This window comes from Psammomys obesus, unplaced genomic scaffold (genome assembly GCF_907164565.1).
Source record: "Psammomys obesus unplaced genomic scaffold, mPsaObe1.curated_primary_1811, whole genome shotgun sequence".
NCBI lineage: Eukaryota > Metazoa > Chordata > Mammalia > Rodentia > Muridae > Psammomys > Psammomys obesus.
Window position 1 is genome coordinate 24181062 of NW_026592510.1, and position 16738 is coordinate 24197799.

General features: G+C 42.9%; 1 protein-coding gene across 2 annotated transcripts; it reads right to left on the minus strand.

The window, feature by feature from the left end:
• Nucleotides 1-1893: 1893 nt before the first annotated feature.
• On the minus strand, nt 1894-15882 carry LOC129681716 (membrane-spanning 4-domains subfamily A member 6B-like). 2 transcript variants are annotated; one of them, XM_055613798.1, is made up of 7 exons: nt 15776-15882; nt 13865-14012; nt 12553-12687; nt 11562-11618; nt 8056-8259; nt 3253-3354; nt 1894-2449 (listed from the first exon to the last, which is right to left on the minus strand). In XM_055613798.1, the coding sequence occupies exons 2-7, from the start codon at nt 13994-13996 to the stop codon at nt 2354-2356; spliced, it is 726 nt and encodes a 241-aa protein (XP_055469773.1). In that variant the 5' UTR covers nt 13997-14012; nt 15776-15882; the 3' UTR covers nt 1894-2353. The 2 variants fall into 2 exon arrangements, with proteins under 2 accessions (XP_055469773.1, XP_055469772.1); XM_055613797.1 differs by having other exon boundaries at nt 13850-14012.
• Between the last annotated feature and the right edge of the window lie 856 nt (nt 15883-16738).

A 16738-nucleotide genomic window follows, 5' to 3' on the forward strand; every position in this document is an offset into this window, starting at 1 on the left:
ACTTAGAACCCCTGCACAGAAGTAGCCCATGGCAGCTCAGTGTCCAAGAGGGTTCCCCATAATAGGAACAGAGACCATCTCTGACATAAACTCATGGGCTGGCTCTTTAATCACCTCCACCTGAGGGGGGAGCAGCCTTACTAGTTCACAAGGGAAGACAAAGAAGCCAGTCCTGATGAGACCTGATAGGCTAGGGTCAGATGGAAGGGGAGGAGGACCTCCCCTATTATTGGACTGGGGGAGGGGCATAGCAGAAGAAGAGGGAGGGAGGGTGGGATTGGGAAAAGATAAGGGAGGGAGCTACAGCTAGGATAAAGTGAATAAATTGTAATTAATAAAAATAAAATTAAAATAAAAAACTGGTACACCGAGAATGGAGATAAAGTCATGCCTCCTGCTACACTTTCTACACTATACTATAGGAAGTTGTATACTAACTATACACGCTAGTTGGCTCTGTCTCAGACTGCTTTAAGCTTTGATGGTCATTAAGACTCTTTCCCCATGCAAGAAACCTCCAAACAGTGGGTGGAGCTGATGGCAGTAATTACTGTCTTCAAGAGACTGAACAGTAAGCCTTTTAATCTGCATACTAACTCACAATATGTAATCAGGGTTTTTCTTCATACTAAAACTGCACAACTTCTTTCTGCTCATTCCACTCTACTTGCCTAGTCCTCAGAGCTGCAAGCCTGGCTTCAGTCTAGCAGTCACCCTTTCTCTGTGGGACCTGCTCCAGCTCTTTCTATGCCTCCTGGTCCTGTGCATGAAGAAGAGAGTTAACTTGATTCCTTGACAAGGGCTGTTGCCTTCTCTCTGCAGGCAGCTCAGCAGAGCCATGCATTACATCACCAAACTCCTGCTGAGCTCTGTTTTCAGTTTCCTCTTCCCCTCAAAGCTGCTCTTGTGCTCCTGTGGAACTGCTCAGTGTGTTCAGCCCCAGTGTGCGCTCTCCCCATGCGACTTCATCCCCTGCCATTCATACTTATTCTCATGTCGTTTGTGCTTCTGCTAGGTCTGGAGAAGCTTTCAAGGATGTGGTAGAATATTTGTTTTACAAGTTTGGGAATGCCAAGGGCTTAAAAAGAAACAGACAAGGCTTTTAAAAGGCTTTTAAAAGGTGGTCTTTGGGTTTCAACATCTCACACCCCACTGGCATGCCCTGTAATCCCCAAGGGCAGGCTATTGTAAAGAGAGCACATCAAACTTTAAAGACTCGAATATTTAAGTTATAAAATAATGAGTATAAATATTCATCTCATCATATTTTAAACCATGCTTTATATATTGTTATTTATAAAATATTTTCTTTTTCTTCCAAATATTTATTTATTTATGTCTTTATTTATGTATTACAATTTATTCACTTTGTATCCCCACTGTAGCCCCCTCCCTATAAATTTCTGTAAAAACATGTTTTATGCTGACTGGCCATTTTGTCTGGATATATGTGGATGTGTTCCCTACATGTGTGTTTAGTGCCCAGAAGGGCCAGAAAGGGTGTCAGATCGCCTGGAACCAAAGTGACACATATTTGTGAGCTGCCACGGGAGTGCTGGTGATGAAATTCATGTTCTCACAGGACCAGTCAGTCCTCTTAACTGCTGAAACATCTCTCCGGCCTCCTGGAAGAAGTAAGAAATGTCTTTTTGTTGTGGTGGTGGTAATCATAGAAATAAGTGTGTTATCTGGTACATCCAAAATACATGAGAGAGAAATTGAGATTCCCAGTTATTTTTCCCCTGTTTTTATTTTTTGGGGTTTTGATTTGGTTTTGGTTGATAAAGCACAAAGGAATATCAAACTGGTGTGTTTATATATCACGGGGGGATTTGACTTGATCTGTGCTTAAAGGCAAAGCAAACACACGAGGAAAACACTCTTACACAAATAAAACATAACCACAAAGCCTTTATTTTGAAACCAACAACAGGTATACTTCTTGAGACTTCATTGCTGGTCCTTTGTTTTAATGAAAAAAATTGATATGATGAAAGAACCATGCCATCACAGGGATTCTGAACATAGGAGCTGTTAACAGTTAACTATTGCTGTTAATTGCAGGGGACAAGAAAATATTGCCACTTTGCTCCCCCACAATCCCCTGAAACATTCTGTTAACTTTCTGAGAAATATCTGGGAACCTTTGGGCACTCTTTGCGGGACTGAGCTTTGGCTGAATCTAAGGTCACGAAAATCAATAGGGTATTATTGTACGCATTCAACTCATTACTGTTATCCAGTGTATAAACAGCCTAGATTTTAAGAAACAATCATTGCTACCTTGTGATGGTTGGGTTTCCTGCATTAGCATGAAGATGTATTCCCTGTTGTATATTGCCTTTTTTTTTCTTTAAGAAACCATTCGTTCCTCATATGTAGGGTTACAAAGTGCCTTTGTCTCCATGTTGGATTCATTTTTTGAGTTACGAGACAGAAAAATCACATTCTAGAATAAAGAAAATACATCGTTTTAGACTACAAATGAATATATACATATATATATATATGTAAGCACACATATGGTGTGCAGATAAGCTAGATAGCTATATAGACACATGTATACCCATGATAGAATTTCATTCAATGTTGTAGATGTTCCAAGATGAGAATATCACACAATTATTAATGTACATATTGATCATATCACCTAATCTTCATTCTACACTCTATTGAGGAGCTTGTTAGAGCGAAGCTACTGAAGCCGCGCACCCTGAGAGCTGGCTGAGAAAAGTTACATGCAGCTACTAGACATTATTTCCTTAATATCTTTGATGCAGGAAAAACATTTTAAGACCAGAAGGAAGGAGAGCAGAGCCTGGGATGCTGACTGAATACATTCCAGTGTGCGGCTGGTCTTTATCAAGTCCAGACTGTTAAAGAGACTAGTCACTACTGGAGAAAATATTTCTAGTTAGGAGAGAGGCAGCCAGGCTCCAGAACCACAAACACAGGCAAATTCAGGATGATGCCAGGAGATACATAAACTCCCCAGAGCCTCAGTTCCTTTGTTTGCAGAAGAAAAGGAAAGAGCCAGGTGATTGCCAGGTTCACCTGTTCTCTGTCCTCATCAGCTGCACAACTGCCTTCTCTGCCTTCATGTACTGTCCTCCCTCCAAGTCCAAACCTCCTGATGTTCACGCCACGGTGACTAATCTCAGTCTATGTGCCATTCATGACAGCATGGCAGCACAGACCACACCTCCTAAAGAAACCACAGACATGACTGAGTTAGGCCTCTAGCACACTCACCCCAGGGAAGTCAGAGTGACGCTGTTTCCACCACAGTGTGGCGCTGAGCACAGCCAGGCCAAGCTCCAGCACGCTGCAGATCAGCATCAGTGAAAGGGCTCCCTAAATCCAGGAGAGAAGAGGTTGGTGTGACTGACTCAGCTGAAGCCCTATGCCTGGTGGGAGGTGACTGTAGAGATGAAACCATCTCCACCATCAGAGACACCATCAAGAAGGAAAATGGATCCTCCCTAACCTAGAAATGAGCTTAAATCAATGCCTGGTCCCTGGAGGAAGTGGCTGATGAAGACAAACTAAATCAACAAAGCTGCTTCATGATGCTTCTCCTCCCCGCTCTTGGGCAGGGATCCCTGACTACACTGTTGTCTTAGGGAGGGAGCAGAGAGGAGCATTGGCCACCAGGACAGAGTCAACACTGCTGTCTTGGCTCTCTTCTGCTGCCTAGTGTGAGACGGGCAAGTATGCTTCTCTGGCTCCTGTCTGCTCACTTATCACACGCCTATAATATTTCTTCTGCAGAGACTTGTGAGGGTTAGTGAGGTTCTGACAGTAAAAGTTCTTTGTAAATGTCAGCATTGAAAGAACCTCCTTCCTTGGTGTGCATTTGTTTTTTGTGATGGTAAAAAGCAGAAAATCAATTCAGTTCTTATAGTCTGCAACATCATTAGTGAATTGAAAGCAGGGTCTAGGTTAAGAACATACAGCCTATGACTTCTGTCTTGAGGTTGTAACTCATGAAGGTCACGTGATGGAAAGGAACATGAATGTCATGTTGTAAACTCTTTATTATCTGCACACACACACACAGGCAGAGTGGAGACAGAACAGGCCTCCACTGCCTAGACACTATGCCTAGACACAAATAGGCTCAGCCCATTCTCTGACTTCAAATGTGAACCTTGTGTTCAAATGTGAACACAAGGATGCCATCATCCTTGGTGTCTGTGCAGATTCCTTCTCAATGCTTCAGGCTTCTAAAGTCAGGCTTAGGTTAGGTGGTAATTTAACCTATTGTTATGAATCTAATTTACGTAGACTTTTTCTTTTTTTTTCTTTTTTTTTTTTTCTTTTTAACTGAGGAAGACACACCGGACCCAGCTCTACTAGGATCTGAGAAAGCTTGAGGTTAGCCTGATTATCTCCTGCCCGGGGTAGCTTCCCCGCCCCCATTCTTATTTTCATAACAGAATGAATAATATGCAGGCTCTCTTCATTGTTATCTTGCCCAACTTTCTCTCCATGAGTTGGGGACCAAATGCATGTCCTTAGATGTTTTCATTGAAGGCATGTTAGTCCCATTTCATTACCTCCAAGAAAATAGAGTTTTCTCACAGCACCGCCAATTACTGTTCCCCACCTCTCTGTATTTCTTTTCTCTTCATTTAACCACCTCATTTGTGAACTGTGCTGAAAGAGCAGTGAGATTGCCTCCACAGGGGCCTTGGTGCTGCCTACTGTGATCACTGGAGGGAGCAGACACCCTGACACCCCTACCCCTGCCCCTCCTACCATCCATTTCTCAGTGCTCAGCTGAGCTTTGCTCAGCTCACTTCATGCCCTCCACCACACCACCACACACACACACACACACACACACACACACACACACGCGTGCATGGCTTCCTTGTGGGCATTTCCAGATCACCTGAGTCTTTGGGGGTATGTTTTCCTCTGAATTCACAAAGCTGTGGGCCAGGGCTCTTGGTTTGAGCTCTCATGATTTATGCTTTTTAAAATCAAAGCTTCCTTTCAGTTCTTAATAGCAATAATATTTATGGTTTCATCACCTACATTTATTTAGTAATTTCCCCTCAACTCCGTGTTAATACCATGTAACCCCTTATTCTAGCCTTTTAATTCCATGTTCTTATTTGTTACATCTCAGGTTTTAGGACAAGAGGCTAAGGTGCCTATTTAGCATACCTGAGTGAACATGGCCACCAGATTCTCCTAGCATCCCTCAGCCCCTACCTATTATTAGGGTCCTCCTAGTCTGCATGCCCCACTCCACACCCTGACCTCTCCAGCCCAGGTGGGATGCTTACTCATCCCTATGCAATCCAGCCATTTTGATAACTTGCCCTTTTTGTGCCTTTGTCCTCTTGCCTACCATATCTGGTCCCTTTCCCTCTTCCTCTCCCTTTCCCCACAGGGCTCAGGGGCATGTTCACTCTAGACTTTACCAGGTGTCTCTGACTCCGGATGACAGGCTTCCTTTTTTGTCTACAACAAACATTCTCCTCCACCATACCTAGGAACAATCATGTTGTTTCCTTTTTATGTTTTCATTCATCTGGTACTGACACTCTAGCTGTGGCATAAATGCGTTTCCTCCTGAAGGAAGGCTGCTGTTCCTAATCAAGCTGCTGATAGGCCTCTCCTGAGGTGTGTATGGATCATTCCTTTCTGCTGGCTTTCACCACCCACCAAATGTGATTCTAGAGCTTGCCTCTTCAGCTCCTTCTTCCCTCCACCTTATCTAAACATCCATCTCTCTGCTCTCTGTCATGCCTTTTTGGGTAGCCACTGTTGGCAATTCACAGCAGAGAAAGCCTCCCCCGCCAGACTCCCTTTGTTAACATTGCATGCTTTGTAAACATTGTATGCTTTGTAGGAAAGTGTGTGTGAGTGTGTGTGTGTGTGTGTGTGTGTGTGTGTGTTTGTGTGTGCTCGTGTGTGTGTGTCCTCTGCACTCCCTCTACATCTTTCCCTGGGTAGTCCCTCAGCTCTTCTGCTCCTGATTGTTACACCTGTGGCCCCTGAAAGTGGGGCTTGGATCTTCAGGCTGTGCTGCTCCCCTCTCCATACCTCAGGACTCCAGAACAGCTGAGGCTAAACCCCAAGGCCCTGGGACCTGAGATTAGACTCTTGAAGAAACTGAGAAGCTGAAGCCACAGAGGAAGCAGCAGCACCTGAGGCCTAAGTTAAAGCTGCTGCTGACAGGGAGCTCAGGGTGAGCGAGGTGTGTCCAGCTGGAGCTAGTCTGCCTGTCTGTGGCAACACAGTATAAAACAGCCATCCTTCCGAGGTGGGGAGCACTGTCAGCCAGAGACCAGGACCAGGAATCTGAGCCCTGGGTATAAAGTCATCGTTTAGTTAAGGAAAGTTGTTTCATTTAGCTCAGAGTACAAGTCTGTGTAAACCCCTTGAGGCATTAGGTAATTAGGTCCCTTCCCCACACCTCTCTAACTGTCAAACAGGCAGTTTGAGCCTCTGTCACAATGGCCATCTCTAGCCCCTTAGTGGACCCCTCTCAGATTTATGCTAATTTTAGGTGAAAAGTCTGAATAAAACCACAGCTATTTCTAAGCTTCCTCTAGCTTAGTGGACCCCTTAGTGGACCCCTTAGTGGACCCTTAGTGGACCCCTCTCAGATTTATGCTAATTTTAGGTGAAAAGTCTGAATAAAACCACAGCTATTTCTAAGCTTCCCCTAAGTTCATGGCTAAGAAATCCTACCAATCCTCACTCTGGAAATCTCTGTCCTAGAAAGTTCTGCTCCCTCTACACATCCTACTTAAAGGTGCTGTTTGCTCAGTTCTTTGCTATATTTTCCTGGGAGCAGAAGATTCCTGAATTCCTGAATTCATCCTTTCTCTCCTGGATTTGTCCCTCCAATAAATCTCTTTTAAGACATTTGCTGCCTGCTGTGACTCTCTCAATGGAAGAAGCCAAGAAACCCAGAAAAGAAGCGGAGAAGGAGCAGGGCTTAGGCTTCTGAGCTTTTCGGCTCAGCAGGGGTTGGTGAAACACTTCCTTGGGAGCTCCATGGCTGGAGAAGAAGCAGAGCTTAGGCACCTGAGCTCCTCAGCTCAGCTAGGGATACCCTCTCCTGGGAGCTGCAATATCTCTGCTGAGGAGGCCTCCTCTCAGACTTGTATCATTCCTGGGCTCTCATGTCTCAGGATGCTCTTCCATTTGGACACTGTTGTACCTCAGAGCTGGGATACCTTCCCAGGCTTCAGAGTTGTGGGTTTCCTGGATACCTTCTCACCCGGGCAGGAAGGCCGAGACCAGTCATGTGGTCAATTCCCTGCTATGCCCTTTGGAGTGCCCATGTAACCATCTCCCTGATGCACCCTTCCGTTTCCCACCACATGGGCAATTCTGCCTACTAAGGCACTTGCTCCTCTCCCTCTATTGGAACCCACCCTTTTCCAAAACCCTCACTTTCCTAGATCTCTGTAAGTTCTGAAGGTCTAAAAAAGTGTTTTTAGACGCAAATCGTAAAGATCTAAACTTAAGAAAGTGTTTTAAGGTGTGGCAATGTAAGTTGTAGAGGTCTAAGAAAATGACTTAAGGTATATTTAAAAAGTGAAGTGTGCTTCAAATTTCTTTTCTTAGCTATACTATTGTTATACTCCTTAAAAAAAAAATAGAATTTTAAGAGTCAATGGAGTTCCGATAAGCTATTATTCAATTTCTGGGAAAATACTGCTAATATTATTGTAGTCACAAGACCAAAATTTTAAATTTCCTTTGGTTGTCTTTTAAGTACAGACTTAAAAAGTATAGACTTAAGTATAGAGTTCCCATTGTGCTAAAAAATCTCTGTCCAATCTCTCTCTATATGCAGCCCTCTGGAAAGTGCATTAATGCTTTTAACTCAGAATCATTTGGGGGATTAAAAAAAAAAGGATTTGGGGTTAAAAGCGTTAACATTGTTTATCTTTGCTCTATTCAGTTTTGACCTTTCTCCAAGATTTCAAACCAGGAAAAGGGAAAGATTCTTCAAAAGGTAGGAAAAGACCACCATTTCCCCCCAAACTGAAAGTATTCCATGCAGCCGTTAGGAGCACTTACTGCCAGGACAGCCTTGGTGGTGGAGCAGTAGGTGCGGTATCCGTACCCATAGTGGTAAGGGAACTGTGCAGTTGGCGCGATCTCCTTGCTGGATTCACACCGCTCGGCAGCAGGCTGCAGAGCAGCCAGGTTTACAGAGAGGATGACGACGCCCATGATCGCAAGTGAGACACTCAGGATGTTCATAGCCAGGCTGCCATCTACCTGAAATGAGCGGCAGGCATCACTTATACCCCTTTTCCAAAATGCTGCACAGTTTCTCTTTATTTGTCTTCATTAGCAGACAACAGATTAATAATTTATTTCTCTGTTCTCCCCTACTCCTAATTGTGACCATCAGAAAGAGCAGAGTCTCTGGTTTTCCATCCCTATTTTTCCCATGCTCCATTTCCCAGATGAGATTTGCTAGATCACTTCAGCCAACTACCACTGCATGTATTGGGCCCAGAGAAAGTCCAGGAACACACAAACCTGAAGCCTAAATGCAGTTGGATGAATAAACAAGATTTCAATGGTGAGAAAGAAAATATTTTCCTGGCAAAAACTTCACCCACGACTTTTAATGAAACCCTGCAATGTGAAGCTGGAAAGTTCTCAAGATGAGGTACAGACACCAGCTCTGTTCCCTGTCCCTCAATGCTATATGTCCTCTCAATGCTATAGTTTGAATTTGATGTGGCTGAGACACCCTGTGTTAATTACCTAACCCCAGAGAGATGATACCATGAGGTGTCAGAATTTTTAAAAAGTGTCTCCGGATCAAAGATTGGACATCGGAGAAGAGCCCATAAAGGGGGTAGACCAGAACAAGAGACCTTCATCTTGTTTTCTTCATTGCTGCTATATGGCACATGTCTTTGCTCTGTTAGCATGACATACCCACTGCCTGTATACAAGCTTGGAAAAAATGAATTCACCAACAGTGGACACTACTAATCCTCAAAAATATGAGCCCAGTTTAACCATTCCTGCTTGTGAGTTATCTCAAGAGTTAAATTTGGATGCACCCAATACTGGCTGACACACTCAGAATACCACATCCTTCCCATCCCCACCCCATGGATCAACCACACAGAAAAGGCTGGTGAAGAACTTCATTCCTTACCCACTACCTCTCCCAGAAGCACATACATCCAGAGGGGGGCCTTGTTCTTTAGAGTCTGGAAAGTCTTATGATAGACTATAACTAACGCCATGTGGAGAAAGTATGTTGTCATTTGTGGAAACAGTGTGAGGCAGAAACGAACAAACAAACAAACAAACAAACAACCCAGAACAGGACTAGATGTTGGTAACTTGAAGCCTCAGTGCCAGAGGTCCTCAGCCTCTCATTGTTCTTGATTAATCATTTCCAATGTTCACTTGGGATCTCATCTCTACCACATTTATGGTGTCAACAAAATAAACTTTTCTCAATAGTGGATTTCTTCTTCAACTTATAGAAAATGAAAATTGAGCGAAAGACTATCTGAGAACTATGGTGATAGGTAGGCATTTCCAGGGTGCACCCAGCTGTATTGCACTGGAGTGGGATTTAATTTTAGAACGCTTGTATTTTAGACAGATTGTATAACTCACTCAGAACTTGGATGCCACTTTCCATAAACAGTGACTAAAATCAAACATTTGGATGCCTTGAACAATAATTGCAATCAGGATGCTGATAGTGTGTATGCTCTTAGAACAAACTAGGTTTACTCTAGCTGGCATTCTTCTTTTGTCTCCGTTCACTGAATGAAAAGAACCTTCTTTAGCATTGTTTAAGCATATTTCCTAAACCTTTCTCTACTTAGAAAGTACCTATATTTTCAGTTGCTTTTACTCATGGTATTATACTGCAGCAACAGAAAAGTAATTAATACTTTACATAATTGGAAGACTGTCTCAGTCAGCTCTTACGAACTAAATCCTTAAACTCTTGCATTACATGGCATTCTCTTCCAGGACTTATTGAATCAACTCTTTGAGGAGCATGAGTTGACTTATGACTGGGTGAATCTTTACAGATTTCAAAAGCTTCTTCCTATAGTTCAGCTTTCTTCTCCCCAAATGTCCCCCAATATAAGGTTAATACAGCACCTTACAGCCAATCACTGAGCAGGAAAGAGAATAAGGCTGGACTTTCTGCCAACCCAGAATAGAGAAGTGAGAAGAGGAAAAGGGTATTCGGCCAGGGAGAGGTCCAATAAACATCAGGAGAAGAATTGGGAGAAGAAAAGCTACAGATTGAAAGTTTCTCTGGAATGTATGGAGGGAGGAAGACAGATTAGCTTAGAGGGTTAAGAAGAGAGTTAATACTTCTCAGGATTGTGTCCTGAAACTTGTTATTAAACAAATATAAAAGAGTCTCAACTATTTGTGTGTTAGCTGGGGGAAGAGAAAACCTGAGAGACAAACACAGTTTTATAAAAATAACCGTAACATTCTATAATTCAAATATACAGCTTCTCAGTTCAAAAATGCATACTCAAGTCTGGCAAGAGCATTACCTCTATGTATGTGTGTATGTATAAATACACACACACACACACACACACATATATATATATACATATATATATTTATACATATACATATATATACATGTGTATATATATATATATATATATATATATATATATATATATATATATATTGGTCTGGTAATTCTCAAATGCAACTCCTTAACAATAAGATATTATCTTCACTGCTGAAGAATAAAATTGCAAGCTTTGGTGTTATCGACTTTTATTGTCATGACAAAAAGCCTCACATGAACAATACATATTTGGTCAGTTTCAGAGGCTCAGCCCATCACTGTGTGACTTGTGGCACAGAAGAGCAGCTCACAACATAGTGGTCAGAGAGTCTATGAGAGGATATTTTTGCTGAGTACATTTCAATTTCTTTTTTCTTTTTCACCTGGATCTTTATCTTAGGGAATGGAACCAATACCCAGAGATATTCTTTATTAATCGCTTAGGTGTTTCTCAATCCAGTCAAGTTGATGATCAAGATTAATCATCACAGCCTGTTGCCTACACATTGGCATCAAGAAAACAGTATTTTTTTTTTAAAAATTGTGTGTGTTTTAAAGATATATATTTATTTATTTTTATGTAGATGAGTGCTCTATCTGCATCTACTCCTGCATGCCAGAAGAGGGCATTAGATCTCAGTATAAATGGTTGTGAGCCACCATGTGGGTGCTGAGAATTGTACTCAGGACCTTTGGAAGAACAGATAGTGCTCTTAACCTCTGAGCCATCTCCCCAGCCAGAAAGCAGTATCTTTACATGAGATTCCTTGGCACTCTTCTCAGACATTAGGTGCACTATGATTAGGTCACTGTGATAGGAGGAAAATACCCTATAGAGGGATATGGAGAATCCAGAATCAGCTTACAAACAGAACAAATAATCACCATAGAGCTTAGCTTGTAACTTTCAACATGGAAAGCCTGGCCCTGATGTGTCCTCTCTGGGACTCACGTTTATCAGTTCTGGGTTATGGCTTCTTGTACTCACCAAAGCCTTTGTTGACTTTGTCTCGGTGATGATGGACAGAATTCCAGAGATTATAAACTGCTCAGAGAAGAGGAAACCACTGTCAGGCCAGTTTCTATGTACAGAGTGACCACAGTTTACCCTTTAGTGTTTATGACAAATCTCCCATGGAACAAATGACCAATGATACATACACTTAGGCTCACAGAGGTGTGTCTTTGCCCATGTGCTATTCAGAAAAGACAAGAAAAAGGTAGATAAGAACAGAAATCTATCCCATTAAAATTCATAAAGGCTTTAAGAGATAGCAAAAATATATTTTGTTAATTGGAAAGGAAAGTTTGGGATTAGATGATTTTAGAGTCTCAGGCATTGGTCTACTGGGAGAAAGAATGGAAAATCGTTATGGGATTTTTTTGTCCCTCCTTTCCTTAATAGTTATGACACTCTGATTTACATATATAAACCATGCAGACTTCCTTCAGGAAATCTCACTTGAACATGTTGAAACAACTTTTTAATATGTAGTTTTTAACATGCTAATATTTTAGTGAGGAGTTTTGAGCTACATTTTTTAGGATGTTGGCCTGTACATTCCATTTCTTGTCATGCTCCAGACGGGGACAGTCTCAGAGGACTGTCCATCCTTTCACCCTGAGTGTCTCCAACAATGGCAGATTATAAGCATGAATGCTCCTTTCTGCAGGTGGTTCCCTGGCCATCACTGAACTCTACAGGAAGCTCTGGGTCATTTTGATCCCAATTCCTGGACATTTCCCTAAACCCAAGAGCCCACGTAGGTCATCATAACTCAATGGGTGAGGTAAAAAGTTGGTGTTCAAAGACATGGTTATATGAAATAAATGACGTTCCTACTGCCTGTCTACACTAAGACTTTCTATGGATGGCACACAGAAAAACAAGATCTACCGTCAACCTCTTGTTCCCAGTACACAGAAATGCAGCCAGGTGACAGCTCCCTTCCCTGCCCTCCCCACAGAAGTCTACTTACAAACAAAGCTCCTACAAACGGGTAGCCAGATTTTAACAGGACAGAAAACACTGAGGTAAAATGTTGGGCATAGGGAACAAATGCCAAAATGATGCCCAGACTCAACACCACCACACCACACATGATCTGGATGGCCTGTTGAAAGAAGAGAGACTGAAGATTAAGGCCAGCAGTGGCAAGCAGGTTTGTCATTGTTCCGCTTCTCCCACAGTGCTCATGATTGTGTCTTTCTACAATTTCCCAGCGAGCACATAGACATTGTAAAAGCTCTGGGGTGAGAGAGGAAAGTTCATTCTGGAGGGGGTGTGGTTCTGCCACAGCCTCAGGCCACCTTCAGGTATTTCTGTCTAGGAATCACTTGTATGCTTCAAGACCCTTCCTAGCAGCTTCTGGCCAGGGCTGAGCTATGAGTCCATGCTTAGCAAGTCTGCTGCTCCCTCTTGTGGGAAGAAGAGGATCTGAAAGCCCTCCTACTGTGAACACTAGACTGTGGGAACCTCTCCGCACATCTCCCAGAATCCACAGAACACCACATAGAGGCAGCCTCTTGGGCCAGCTCCACAGCATCTGTAGTCCAGGTGTTCATTCTGTTGATCCCTGCCTCCATTTCAGAAGAAAATTTGTCTTCCTGACACTTTCTTCACCTCACAGATGCACAACTCTTGTAGTTTTAATTAAGCAGTTTTCTAAACTTGTTACATGTACTTCAAAGGAATCCAGAGGATTAAATGCACAAGGCAAGGCCATCAGTTCCATTCAGTTCTGATACTGAATAACACAGACACGCATGCAGATAGTGTTGGTGTGAAAAACAACTCCATTGTTCCTCACAGCAGAGAACATCCATTCTTTCTCAGCTCCTTCCTTTACCCAAAACAAAGTCTCTTTAGTAAGTCCAGGAGGAGCACAGAGGCAAACCAATGGTCCTTTTGTATCATTGCATCTCACAAGAGAGGGGAAGGGTGTTCTACACTCAGAGAGCACCTAGAATGTATGTACAAATTATTTCCAGAACTAAAATACCAGCAACTGCTCTCCAAAAAGGAAAACAATTAATTAAACAAAATCTCAGTGACTCATTGGAGTTCATTCCAGGTACATCAAATTAAAGGCAAATACTTGCCAATTTATGGAAAGTCTTAGAGGTGTAAGCAGCTTGCCAAAGGGTTTCCAGCAGGCCGCAGACCACTCCATGATCAATCTGTCAAATTCACACCCCAAATCTGTTTCCAGTTCGAATACACAGTCTCCTCCCTGTGCCCTCCCCCGCCCCCAGGGTGGTCTGGGTGGGATTTACCGCCAACACTTTGACCTCTGCCTTTAGGTGTTTCTTCAGGCTGTCTTGCTTCTGGTGGGTTGGCTGGGTTTTGTCTGTTTGGGGAAAGTGGATTCCATTTGGTGAAATCACTGTGACAGCCTCATTGGTCACTACTTGTGGAATCATGATGGAGCTCCCACAGCTGGAAGAGAAAGTGGACTCAGCTGTCAAAAAGAACAGTGTTCACTGTCGAGGTTTTTTTTTTTTTTTTTGTTTGCTTGCTTTCTCTCTCTCTCTCTTTGATTTGCCTGTTTGTTTTCTAAAGAGGGAGAGAGAAGAAAGAATGTGCGAAGCTGGATGGGTAGGGGGGATTTAGGAGGAGACAGGGGAGGGGAATCCATGATCAGAATATATTGTATGAATTTTTAATAATAAATCAAATGCTTTGACTCTGACAACAAACAAACAAACCGTGCCCCCATGGTCTGCCCCCACCTCCCAGACTGTGCACCTCTGTGCATTCTTGACCTGTCCTCCCGCAGAAGAAACTGGTGGTACAGAGAAATGAAAACCCACCACACCTCAGACTCAGGAGGCCTTTCTGCATAATATGAAGTAAGCCTGTTGAAGTCCGGGGCTTATGTCTCCTGGTGAAGAAAGTCCTAAGCCCCAAGGAGGCCATTAGACCATAAGAATGAAGATGCCAAGACCTTTTAACATTTTCAAGGGTTAGGCCTTAGCTGGGCAGATGGTCACCTAGCTCATCTAAGCTAACCGGTCAGCCTTGCCTCACCCAGCCACATGTCCAATTATCCTCTCAGGTCCATCAGTAACTCTGTCTCTCCCCTGAAAAGACCTTCAGTCTTCTCCTTCCCAATATTCCCCACTCTCTTTTTCAGGAAGTCCCACCTTCCTCTCTCAGCCTAGCTAATGGGCCAATCTGATTTTTACTGACAGCTGCTGCATTCATACAACACACAAGACATTCCTCTACAACAGCCCACTGATTTTAGATAATAAACACAACAGAAAGGGACAGTCTGAATCACCAGAGGTTCCTGTGCCCATACTCAAATATTCACACAAAATTTGCAAAATTTTGTAGCTCTGGCTCGTTCTTCAATTCTACCTAGTTCAAACACATTTTAAAAATTCAATAACTTTCACCCTCTGGTTATTCTGGTAGGCATGACATATTAAAATTCAACCTTCAGCACTTTCTAACTCATTCTACATACCACTCAAAATAATTAACTCCATTTGTCTATTTTGTGTATCTAATGAAAACATTTTTAGAAGTAGCATTTCATGTTTTATCCTGTTTTAGTAGATGTGATCTTATACTGTTTTTAGTCCTACAAACAATCCTCTATGTTTGTACATTGACATAAAATCAATGTTAAATAAATATTTAAAGTTCTCATTATTTGCCGGTCGCCTACACAAAGTTTGGTGCTGAACCCCAGCTGTCTCTGACTCAGGTTCCTCTCTTTGTTTTTCCATCTGCCAATGGCAGCCTGTGTCTGAGACACTTCATTGTGGAGAAGCAGCTGAATGCATTTGTGTGTGAAGTCCTGAAGTCATAACCTGAGTTTCAAGGTCAGAACTGTGTCCTTGTGAGTTAGAAGGACCAAGTTGCTTGTGGTGCTGGTTTCTGAGCTCAGCTTGGCTCTCTTTTCTCTGTGCCACTCTTCATCCTCAGGTTGCCCATTTAGTGAACATCCTGAGAGCCTTTGCAGGGAAAAGAGCTCTGCTCCTGTTAATCACGTGACCTTAGGCCAGTGACCTCCAAGATCATGCAGATACAAATAGCAGTGACAGAGGTAAGCCAGCTGCCCATCCCTTTGCCCGTTTAGTTCTGAAGCACCCAGGTGTCTCCATCACTTTCATGAAGACCAAAAATTCTCCCTAATACAGACCCGGAAACACAACACTGCAGAGCAAAGCATCTCGAGGGTTGCCTACCTGAGCCTGTGTGCCTTGCCTCCCAGTTGCTCCCAGCTGGACTCTCAGGAGCCCCAAGAGCTTTACCTCTGGGTTCTTGAAGTCCGATCCTTGTTCCTACTTCTGAATTTCTGACTGTCCCAGCATTTCCTCCTTCAGCGTTCACTACCACACAGGATGTGTTGCTTAGAGACTGTGGACATGTGGATGAAGTTGGCACTTCCTATTTCAGAAACTCCCAGTAACTTCCGAAAAATCACTAACAAAACCACGTTCCAGAGCTGTGTATTGCCCAAGTCCACATTTTTGAACCTCAGTTGTCTAAGTGTTAAGCAGAGAACAGTAGCAAGCTGGGAAAATGCATGAAGATGAGAGGAAGTATCTTTGAAAAGCCTAAATTGCTTCTAAGTAATATTTAATGAACTGTCTTGATTACTAATAATATCACCAGTCATAGTAATATTGACGAATAAAACATTTCTGTGGCAGGATATTTGATCCCGCTTGAACCCTAAAATTGTGAATTGTAAAACACTGTTTCTTGTTTGGGGTGGTGTTCTATTGACTGTAAACAGGTGATTATGGTGTGATTCAGCCTTCCCTAGCACACACATTTAATACAAGAGATTTCTGTACACAGGATTTAATAAAGTTAACACCAGGTCAAGAGGCAGAGCAAGAAACCAGCTGATGGGGATTAAAGAGTAGGAAGGACTTTAGTTGAGGGGTATTTAAGACATTGTGTAGAAGCAGAAGGAGCTCTTAGCTCTCTAGCTCTTGAGCTTTAGCTCTCTGGCTTTTTGAGCTTTGAGCTAGTAAGCTTTTGGCCTTGCGTTTTTTGTCTTTTTCTTTCTGGCCTGTCAGCTGAGCTAGTGAGCCTTTTGGCCTTTTTCCCTCGGAATGTGAGCTGACAAGCAAGGTCAGCTGGGTGCTTTCTCTGCCTCTCTAAGCCAGCAGGTTTCCACCCCAGCATCTGGCTCCTGA

What these genes read in the sequence shown, in the direction of transcription:
- LOC129681716 (XM_055613797.1), bottom strand. Translation starts at nt 13,996, where the DNA reads ATGATTCCACAAGTAGTGACCAATGAGGCTGTCACAGTGATTTCACCA. An exon ending in CGTTTGTAGGAGCTTTGTTT is followed by an intron (nt 11,619 to 12,552) that starts GTAAGTAGACTT and finishes TTCTCTGAGCAG; the next exon opens with TTTATAATCTCTGGAATTCT. An exon ending in CCACCAAGGCTGTCCTGGCA is followed by an intron (nt 3,355 to 8,055) that starts GTAAGTGCTCCT and finishes TCCTGGATTTAG; the next exon opens with GGAGCCCTTTCACTGATGCT.